The 10,550-nt window shown below is 36.9% G+C and overlaps 2 protein-coding genes across 3 annotated transcripts; one reads left to right on the top strand and one right to left on the bottom strand.

Moving 5' to 3' along the window:
• The first annotated feature begins 192 nt into the window (after positions 1-192).
• On the top strand, positions 193-1,475 carry LOC111492900 (transcription factor MYB52-like). The gene is made up of 3 exons (XM_023142407.1): positions 193-733; positions 798-1,055; positions 1,144-1,475. Exons 1-3 carry the CDS (start codon positions 583-585, stop codon positions 1,368-1,370), a joined length of 636 nt encoding a protein of 211 aa, XP_022998175.1. The 5' UTR covers positions 193-582; the 3' UTR covers positions 1,371-1,475.
• Positions 1,476-1,975: 500 nt separating this feature from the next.
• Positions 1,976-10,544, bottom strand: LOC111493201. Of its 2 annotated transcripts, XM_023142847.1 has the most exons (10): positions 10,435-10,544; positions 10,046-10,168; positions 9,860-9,906; positions 8,490-9,692; positions 6,500-7,865; positions 5,388-5,667; positions 5,058-5,165; positions 4,701-4,979; positions 4,256-4,399; positions 1,976-2,810 (listed from the first exon to the last, which is right to left on the bottom strand). In XM_023142847.1, exons 4-10 carry the CDS (start codon positions 9,673-9,675, stop codon positions 2,622-2,624), a joined length of 3,552 nt encoding a protein of 1,183 aa, XP_022998615.1. In that variant the 5' UTR covers positions 9,676-9,692; positions 9,860-9,906; positions 10,046-10,168; positions 10,435-10,544; the 3' UTR covers positions 1,976-2,621. The 2 variants fall into 2 exon arrangements, with proteins under 2 accessions (XP_022998615.1, XP_022998614.1); XM_023142846.1 differs by lacking the exon at positions 10,046-10,168.
• Positions 10,545-10,550: the final 6 nt, after the last annotated feature.

Genomic DNA, 10,550 nt, shown 5'->3' with positions numbered 1-10,550 from the left:
TTTTTTTTTTTTTTTTTTTTTTTTTTTTTTTTTTTTTTTTTTAGTTTTTGAAAATTCAATTTGATTTCTTATAATTGCTTACCAATTCTTAGTCAAATTCTTTTTTAGTTTTCAAAACTTATTTTAGATTTTGAAAACGATTAAGAAAAATAATAGATAACAAAACAAAGAAACCTAACCGGTAGAAGGAGTGTTTATAACTTTAATTTTCGAAAAACAAAAACAAAAAAATTAAACACTTGGCACATCGAGCTTTAGTTATCTAAGTTGTACACTATCAAATGACATGAATAAGATACAAGATTATAAACAATACCAAATAAAACGAGCGAGAAGAAAGCAAAGACATCGAGTAAAATGAAAAGAAGAAAGGAAGGGTGGTTCAGGGGTTATGAAAAGTAAACCCAACCTGAGAATCAATCACCTGTGCGTTTGGTTTGTAGGTTAGAAAGACGTTGAAAGCAGAGGGTAAATGAGCGCAGGAAGCAACCAAACAAAGCCAAGCCAAGCCAAGCTCTGCGTTTGGTTTGGTTTGGATTTCTTATTAATTGTTAGATCAGGGAAAGAAGGCAACTCCTTCCGATGGGATCACATCAGATCTGGACGAGCATGATCGTGACACATAGCAGAGGCCACTGGCACGCTGCCAAAAACCACAAGCTGCAGATGCTGGTGGAGAGACATGACCCTCATAACTGGAACGTCATTGCTCAAAGCCTTCAAGGAAGATCCGGTGGGTAAATTATATGTTCATTAAATCTACAATACCCATCTCATTGTTTTTTTATTCCCTTCAGGGAAGAGCTGCCGTTTGAGATGGTTTAATCAGTTGGATCCTCGCATAAACAGAGACCCCTTCACCCAAGAGGAAGACCAGAGGCTGTTGGCGGCGCATACCATTCATGGCAACAGATGGGCCATCATCTCTAGGCTTTTTCCTAGCCGCACTAATAATGCCGTGAAGAACCATTGGCATGTCATTAGGTCTCGAATGTCGAGACGGGCTTCCAAATATCACGTCAAGACTATGTTAGGGATAACCAATATTCACAGTGGTATTATGATATTGTCTATTTTGAATGTTTTAAGAAAGTCTCGTACAGTGGAGACAATATCTCTCATAATGGCACGTTTGTGTTTCAGATAGAAATCAAGGTGTGGATTTTTACAACTTTCTCCACTTGAATACAAGATCTATTAATGGAAGTGAAGTGATAGACCACTCAAGAAAAGATGATGAAGAAGTTAATCAAAAAGCTGCCACGACCGCCAACACCGGCCATGACGTTGTTGTTCAAGGAACCCACAAGGATGAGGAGAAGGTAGTTCCATTCATTGATTTCTTTGCTGCCCAAACCTCTATCTCCTAACTAAGCTTCTTCAACATGTTTCTTAAATTACTTAGTTATACCATTTATTGCTTATTTCAAAGGAATGTCAATATTGGATGATATATTTTGTGAATGTCACTAAAACTAAGTCAATTACTCAAAAACAACTTACCAAACCCTAGAACTGAACTTGGCTTCATAAATCTAGTTTCTTGCCATAGCTTCGACTGTAATTAGTCCATCCATACGCTAAAGCTTAACTTATAATAACTCATTATCTTTTAACACATACTAAGAACGAAAAGATTAAACTAATGATCTAAGAAAAGGTTAACTTGTAATGGTCTAAATTATTAGGATCAGATTCTTAGCATAGGCACGAATATAACTAAACAATTAAGCCATCTATATTGATATTTCCTTACACACGAATTCAATAAAATACTAATCAAAATCCCACAAAGAATTCAAATTTCTACCGTTCGATTGATCAAAAGAAATCACCAGCGAAGAAAAGAGAAACCACACAAACAAACACACTCCGTGTCATAAGCATATTATATACAGAATTTGTCTTAGTACAGCGTCGTAAATTCGTGTCGTAAACAGCTTGGAGTTCAATGTCACAGCACAAAAAAGTTAATGGGGGAAAATGGGAATTGATATTTGTAGTCACATTTAGAAATATCAGTATCAATATGAACGTGGGATACTCATTTCTTCCGCCATCAGACACCCTAGAGATTGCAGTAAAAGGCCTAGTACCTAATAAGTCTAACAGACACTCACGACAGACTGAATCCTGATACAAGAACAAAAGGAAGACCCAAAGGAACCAGAGGGTCGCAAGGCTTAGACTAAAAATACTCTAACGTAGCATCACTGACCTTGCTTCAAATATGGATAAGCAAGAACTTTAGCAAAATATGACTGATAACCTAAAGAATTATCACACATTTACAACAAGATTGCCCCCTTTTCCAAAGCGATAAAAATAAAGAAACCCCAAGAATACATAAGTCATCAAAAACTACATTTCGATTGTGGTTAAATAGGGGACAACTTGGTGTGGGGGTAAAAAGTTCGGTACAACAAGAAAAGCTGAACAAACCTTTTCATTCGATTGGGAAGAAATTTGAAGTGCAAAAATCCCTTCAAAAATCAGTAAGTAAAGCCAACCAAGTTAACCATGAATCACATGCAGCTCCATCCTGCTTGAAAAGCCAATAAACTACAATCATGAGGGCAGCTGTAATATATTATCAGAACCAAGTTACTTCAGATGATGGTTCATGAAGAAATAGGTTCATAAGGATAAGATAGCCATGGGTGTTTAAGTGCCTCTGATGCAGAAGGGCGTTTCTTGGGATTTATCTCAAGCAGATGGGCAACAAAGTCGATGAAACCTTGATCCCCCATTGGCAATCGGTGCCTTAACGATGTCTTTTTTGGTATGAGATATTCCAGTCTATTGCTTTCCTGGAAAAAGATGAAAATTTGTGTAAAATGACGTGATAAACATGAACAAGAACCCGATAGTAGGTGTCAATAATAAAGATAGTTAGGATTGCACCAGCGTGAAAAAGTAATTCAAAAGATATTGCATGCCCAACAGAAGTACAGGGCAAACATTCTTTGCTTGCCAAGGTAATCAAGTGAAATTTAAAATAAAATGTCATCATGGCATCAAGGCTTTCAACAAACAATAAAGAATTCCAAACATAAACTCAGTTAGCACACGAATGTTGCCCAAGCTAACCAAATGGATACTATCATGTCTATTAATTGGATAAAGAATACTAAAAGGCGTCCAGAAATCATGAGCTACATAAAATCCAATACCCTTAAAATTAATGTTCGTGATCTGATCTTTAATCAAACAGATGGGGGTACAGACCAAATAAAACACCTCAGAAATTTGGCCAGGGAAGTGAAAAGAAAAACAACCGAGCACCAAAATCACATGCAACAGACATAATACATATACGTCCAACAAGAATGTATTAGGAATCTCATAATTACTTATTTCTTAATGAAAGTAGCCAAAGTATATCATTAAACACAAAGAAAAACACATTAAAAGGAAAGAACCTCGATCTCAGGCCAAACTAATTAACCAGCATTGCTTTCAGCTCTTGCGTGGCAATGTCAAATGATTTCCCAGATAGATTGGTGTTCAACGTGTTAGGACTTATTCAGGAAGTCCTTTATCACTGAAAATTTTACCTTCATGAATTATTCGCTGAAATTTATCCAAATTAGTTTTATTAGGGATTGCACAAAACAGACTATTCTTGACATTTCCTAATCTTAACGAGATCATCTGGTATGACTCAGGGCAGTCCTCGTGAAGGGAAGCTCTTTTTCTGCCACTGGATGTTCTGTGCTTTTTTGGGACTATCTTCTCTTTCTTTCTCTTTCTTCTTTTTGGTTGTTTGATGCAAGGTGAGTAGGAAGAAGATAGACATATGTTGTCCTAAACCTCCAAAAAGACTTTCTTGGAACAATTAGGTCCCTCCAGGAGCATGCATTCATGCAAGTTTTTCTATTATTATTTATCGTGACTCTCCCACTCACAGCAAAAATAAAAAAATAAAATAAATAAAGTAGATAAATAATTTGATCCTAAAAAGTGATCTAGACAAAGTTGAATTAAATAATGTGATAGAGCCAATTTTCGAAATACTTGCATCACATTTTCACCTCATTATAAGAGTTCATTCTGTATGTGGTCTAGGAAAAATTAGCAGTAAAATTATATGAAAACATGAAACTGCATGTGCGTAACAAAAAACTGCAACAACCATCTCATCTACCTTTAACATACTATGCAGAATAGTTGAGAACTAAATGAATGGCTTTGAAGAAAAATGAGGCTTCGTAACACAGGCAATGATACAATTTAAGATAGAGCACATTTTTACCTGATTTCGTTCATACAGCATATGATTTTTGGTAAAATACTTGTATGTATCTCGTCCCTTAGCAAGCATACTTTGATCAATGGGACTTATAATTCCGATCACTCTAGCAAGTAATGTGGCAGGAGAATCATTTTGAAACAGAACCTGCAAGTGAAGTAGCATGAGAAAATTCTAGTTTGCTTTGGCTCCTCTTAGGCTAACTGTTTAATTGTGAAGAGCTTACAAGAGATGTTCAAAAGCTATTATGTAATTTTGGAAACTTGAATGCCCTACACTATGCTATTGTTCAGCATAAATATGTACAAACCACTGGATGATGTGAGAAGGAAATTGTGTCGAGATTTTCAACTCCATCATAAAGGCTTCATGATTGTTAATTCTGATGTTAGAAAATCCTTGAGAAGTATAACAAATATTGGTGAAAAAAGTGGTTGAGTAACCTTACATTGCCAGTACAAAGTTCTGCCAAGATACAGCCAAGAGACCATATGTCTATCTTCTTATCATATGGAAGTCCCAAGATAACCTCTGGGGCCCGATAGGATCGAGATTGAACATAGGAGCATAGATGATCTGTCTCAAAACAACTACTTCCAAGATCAATAACTTTCACCTCACATCTACTGTAACTTTTCACCAATATATTTTCAGGCTTCAAGTCACAATGTATAAGATCAAGACCATGCAAAAACTGAAGTGCCTCCAGGCATTGTATTGTAATTGACTGCAAAGAACAATTTTCATTGGTTTAGGCCAATACCACCCCCAAAAAAAATTTACAAAATTATTGACCTTCACACACCTGCAATCTTGGCATGGTGAAGTACACTTCTCCTCCTGATTCTCTATTAAATTTGTGAAACTCATATAGGTTTGCCTTCAGAAGTTCACACACAATTAACAGATGCTCCTGGAGGGGAAGAGGGGAATTTAACCAATCATTAAAACCTATTGAGACAATTATAAGGATAAAAAATGGCAATAAATGCTAATTTGGCACTATATGCCTTTCATACACCCTGGAAAATATGAAGGATTATTTAATAACAATTACTACAAACGACTAAATATGATTAGACAAGGGAAAAAATAATCAACCACTGACTTACATGCATTACCATTCAGCACTTACCCGATAGTAGAAGTAATCATATAGTCGTAGAAGGTGGTATTTGTCTCCTGGGTCGTGCTTATTAACATATTTTAGAAGCTTTATTTCATCAAGGCTCTGATCAAAAAAATCCTTGTTGTTCTTTATAATTTTTATACATACATCCATGCCTGTGTGCAAATCATGTGCTTGTATAGCCTTGCTGAATGCAGCTGACCCAAGATATTCAGTAACATGATAGCGTCCGGCTATTACAGAATTTAATACCACATGGAAATTCTTGTCCTCCTCAAAACCAGTTCTAGGTAACAATAACACAAATATCAAAATCTTGGAAATAATTATAAGTATTCATAATAATAGACTTAAAAACGTTCCACAAAAACTTCTAACTTCCAAAGAACTTAGAACAAATTAAATATCTTACTACAATACAAACACAAAAGAACAACTTCCGGTTTATAGCATGAATGATATAAAAAAACAAATCATGAAGTGTTCCATTACTCAATAAAAATAAATAAATAGGGGCCAAAATATTAGTGTGCAATATCAGAAGAATAAGTCATCATAACCCTTCAGGAACATTATATGGATCATCGAGCCAAAGAACCAGACAGTTCACATAAAAGGAAACAGGGAAAGATGAAAGTACAGAGAAAATAGTTGCCATTTGGTTAAAATTACAAATCTAGAATCTTCTACTCGTGCAAATTCATACACCTTCAGACATTCCAGCACTCCTAAGACAGAGAAAGAGAATCATTTTTTCAATTAAAATTCCAGATGAATATGCTCATCAACAAATATTAGAAGTATTCAGTATAAATCAGTTCAGAAACAAAATTTACATAGTTCATATAATTGGCGCAAGTAAGACATCATAAACTCCTAACAAGTAAGAAAAAAAGCATTTGAAGGCACAGATACTTGTAGAGAAGCATGAAGATTTTCTATGAGAAGATAGAGTAGAGAACACTTTTTTATTATGAGAGGAAAAAAAACAGAAACATATGTGCGACTTACATATTGTGTCCATTTTTAATCAGTCCTCAGATCACTCAACAATAAAATCTCAAGTCAGAAACAGCGATTGATAAATTCAATATTGATGGGTGATATCCGGGGCATACCTGTTCTTACGATGAACAATTTTGAGGTTGAAGGACTCAAATTCCTCCTCCTGAGACCTTATCTGCCTTACTTGCTCTTGTACAGCAGCTGCCTCTTCATCCTCGAGTGATGCCACAGGGTCTTCTTCCCTTATGCTACTAATTTTATCAACATTTTCTATCTTGGTGTGCCTTCTTTCAGTGTAATGATAGTTGGAAAGCATGGAAGGACTTGAACTTTCGGACCTTACAGCATTAGCATTATTTTCATCCCTAAGACTATTATCAGGAGAAGAATCAGAATTTTTTTGTCGCCAAGCAAGCATATCATCAGATTGCATCAAAGCATTCAAAGATGCATCATTTTCATCACTAGCCACTCTGTTAGAGTTGTTAGACCACAAAGACTTGCCAGAGCTTGCCTGTACTAATTGTCTATCTCTCAAGGGTGGGGGAAATGAAAATCCCCCATCAGTTTGATTCTGGATCTGTGAAGACATGCTTGTATCGTTCCCAGATGATTGTTTATTCGGTTGCTGTTTACTACAGCTCTTCTTATCCCTTTTCGATCTATCCAAATATTTTTTCTCTGAATCATGATAAGTAAGTCTGGAGGCACCAACTCCAACCTCATGGTCATGGAAATATTCTAAATCCCCCTCACTGCTGCCTCCCACCAAGCTTTCACGTACTTCACTGCCAAAATCTGCCACATCACTATTGATCCCCACACCAATTGATCTAACCGAACCAAGCTGATCATCATCCATACAAATATCATCAAGCCTTTGTTTTCTAGACTCATTCACAACTTTCCCATCCCCTAACATTATCAACTCATTAGTCTGGGTGACAAAACCTTGCCACACAGGTTCAGCACGCATCAAGTTTAGTTCCTCTTCATCCATCAACTGCCCATCATATTGAGCCATTAAATCATTCTTATTGGTCCTCCCATACATTTCTGTCACAGTCAGCCCCATAGGATCCTCTGAGTTTGTAACGGGTTGAATATGTTTTGATTGAAAATACTGTTCACCAGAAAAATAAGAGTCCTCCTCAGCAAAAGATTGATCATCATCCTCACATTTGGTTTGAGCTCTATCCTGCATATCTGGGACACTTCCATGCCCTGTTCCCTTTTCATTGTCACTTGGATAATCAATCTCATGAGCCAAGAACCATGCTTCATCCTCGATAGGTTGTCGCATGTACCCAACGTCATCATCGTCATCATATTCATCAGAGTCCCAATACTCATTTGGATAGTCCAGAGACTCACTTAAGCCATCACCAACAGTGGCAAAACCAGAAACTAAATCAGATGTATCCTCTGCAATTCCCTGGCTTACAGACAACCAACTGCCACCAGCATTCCTCTTTCCACCTTCAATTTAAACTCAAAATTATATCATTAGGATTTTAGTATAGAATTTACATGATAAATGCACTAAAATCTTAGGTCAACATACTCTGAATCACATATGTGCAATCACTATGCAATTACCATGTGATTGAAATGAAATACTAAAGCCCCAAACATTAATTCATCAAATAAAAAGCCATACAGCCTTGCCAAACAACGATGGTGTCCAGGTTACATCTACTAACATAAAATCATCAAATATCATGCAAATTCAAATTATCATTGTCATAAGAGGTACCACAATGTGTAAGGGAAATTGCATGCTTTGGAGAAAAACAAAACCACCACCAATTAAGTCTACAATAATTAGGCAGAAATACTTTATTATCATTAGGAACGTAAAAATTAAAAAATAAAACAAAATAAGCATATTAATTTGGCCGACCCATATGTTTGCAGAATCATGAAAAAAAAGGTCTCATCCGGCTTGAGAGATTATTCAAGTCAATACTTAAATTAAGACAGTGCAAGGAAAGAAAAACATCGAAATTATCAGGAAATAATGATAACGAACAGAAAATTATCCACAAATTGTCAAATTGTGATAGAATAAAAGAAGTTATATCTGTTGGCGTAAGAGCATACCAGCAGAGGAAATTTCTTGCCCAACAGGAACATCCAAATAAGACCCTATAAGAAGGGAGCTGTCCATGCTAGTAAATTTTGCAATTTGTCCATCACTTTCAAAGTTTTCCTTCCAATTAAGACTTAAAGGCTTGTCTTCAGACTTCAGTTTGACAGGTGGCAATCGAGGCATTTCCTCATGACTTTCAGCCACAAGAGCTAAACTTAAACTGGTTAGAGTTTTTTGCTCAGTACTGTCCTGAGATCTGTCAAAATATAAAGTCCTTCCCACTTCACCTACCTGCTCTTTAATCGTTGCCCTTATATCACTCACCTCTGTTTTTCTCTTTGTATCTAGTTTGTCAGAACAAATCGTGCTATCATAACAGTTTGACACATCTCCCTTGGAAAATGGAAAAACAGTCTTCACAGAACAATTTTTCAACAAATCTGATGGCGAAGATTCCTTACCTTTATACCATGAAATATCAGCAGCGTTCTCTTTTGTATATGCAGAAGTAGCCTTAACTTGCTGATCTAATTCTTTCGGTTCAGAATTTTGGGAGACGTCATATTTGGTTTCCACATTTGCTTTGCTACCACTTCCATGCCACAAGTCTCTCGTTTCACCAGATGAAACAACACCTTCACCTGCTTTGAAGTTGACTTTTCTTGATTCAGAAACTTCTCCAGTATGATATCTGGATTTTTCAGATACCTGAAGCTCAGGAAAGTTAATTGTATCCTTGAACCCATCATTCTGAGAGATTCCAACCGGACCATTGCTAGATTTGACTTTCCATGAATATAAATCAAGCACAGTATCATCTGAGCCCTGAGAAAAAGCAAAGCTCCTGTCACTCGTTCCAACTGCTTCGTTTGATTTATTCCTCTCTCCAGAATCATTTTTCCATTTGCTTTCAGCACCATTTCTACTACTTCCGCACTCTATTTCCTTCACAATAAGTTCCTTGGAAACATCAAGATTATTTTGTGAACCTGTCAGTCGGTTCTCCACCATTGCTTTGTCCCCATTTTCTACCTCCAACGTGTCCCCTAAACTCTTCTCGTCAAGTGTAAGTTTCTTGAGAAGTCCATTCAAATCTGGGTGGTTACTGAGCTCACTTCGTAACGCTGCCTCGGCTCTTGTGAAGTGATTCTGTTTTAAGAAGTCCAGAATTACATCGATTGAATTTGATTGAACCATTTTCAGCTTCTAAAAATCTGCAAAGCCATCGAAGTTGGTATGGGACTCATGTTAACAAATTATATCACAACATTACTGAGACGTAACTCCATTGCATGCAAAGGAAATGAGGGAATGAAGAAGATAGGTCCATGGTATAACGGCATTTCACTAGATTCTTTTACCATAATTAAAGGAAACTGACCTTCTACTATGCTCAACTCAGCGGCAACATTATTCTGTCTCCTCGCGCTGTGGAACAAAAGGGAAATCCAAGATTTAGAAAATTGAAAGATGTTTCTTCCCGTACATAAAAAGAGCATTCAACAAATGAAAAATAACGTTTTCCTGTGAGAAAAGTAAGAAAATCGAAGCTGCAAAACAATCCTACGCATCCAGCCAGAAACCCTTTTCTACCGCCGATCAACCAACGATTCTTAAATTGCGAACGAAAATGGGGCACTGGGTAACAAAAGGCACACAGACCCCGTTGTGTTGGGATGTCCAGAATCACCTGAATCCAAAGGGACTCAACATAAAGTGGAGCTGAATTCATTCCGACAGCACCTTAACGACATCTCGACCGAAAACGAAACATTCTCAGAAACCCTAAAACAAGCGGGATCTGACGATTTTGTTCCTTTCGCCCCCAAGAACAATAACCATATATGTTTATTTACAGAAATAAAAAAGGGGGGGAAACTAAAACGAGGCACATGCCTGAAAAAGAGAAATTACAACGAAAAATAAAAATGGAGATGGTAAGAGAGGAGGGAGGACCTGCAGGATGCTGGTACAAGAGGAAGTGGTGGCGAGAGAGCGGCGATGGGCGGTTTCCGCGGTGTCGCTGCCGCCTGCTACGCTTTGGTTTTTTTTTTTTTTTTTTTTTTTTTCCC

Source organism: Cucurbita maxima, unplaced genomic scaffold (assembly GCF_002738345.1).
Source record: "Cucurbita maxima cultivar Rimu unplaced genomic scaffold, Cmax_1.0 Cma_Scf00018, whole genome shotgun sequence".
NCBI lineage: Eukaryota > Viridiplantae > Streptophyta > Magnoliopsida > Cucurbitales > Cucurbitaceae > Cucurbita > Cucurbita maxima.
Note: the sequence above shows the minus strand (reverse complement) of the source record. Positions and strands in the feature narration are given on the sequence as shown.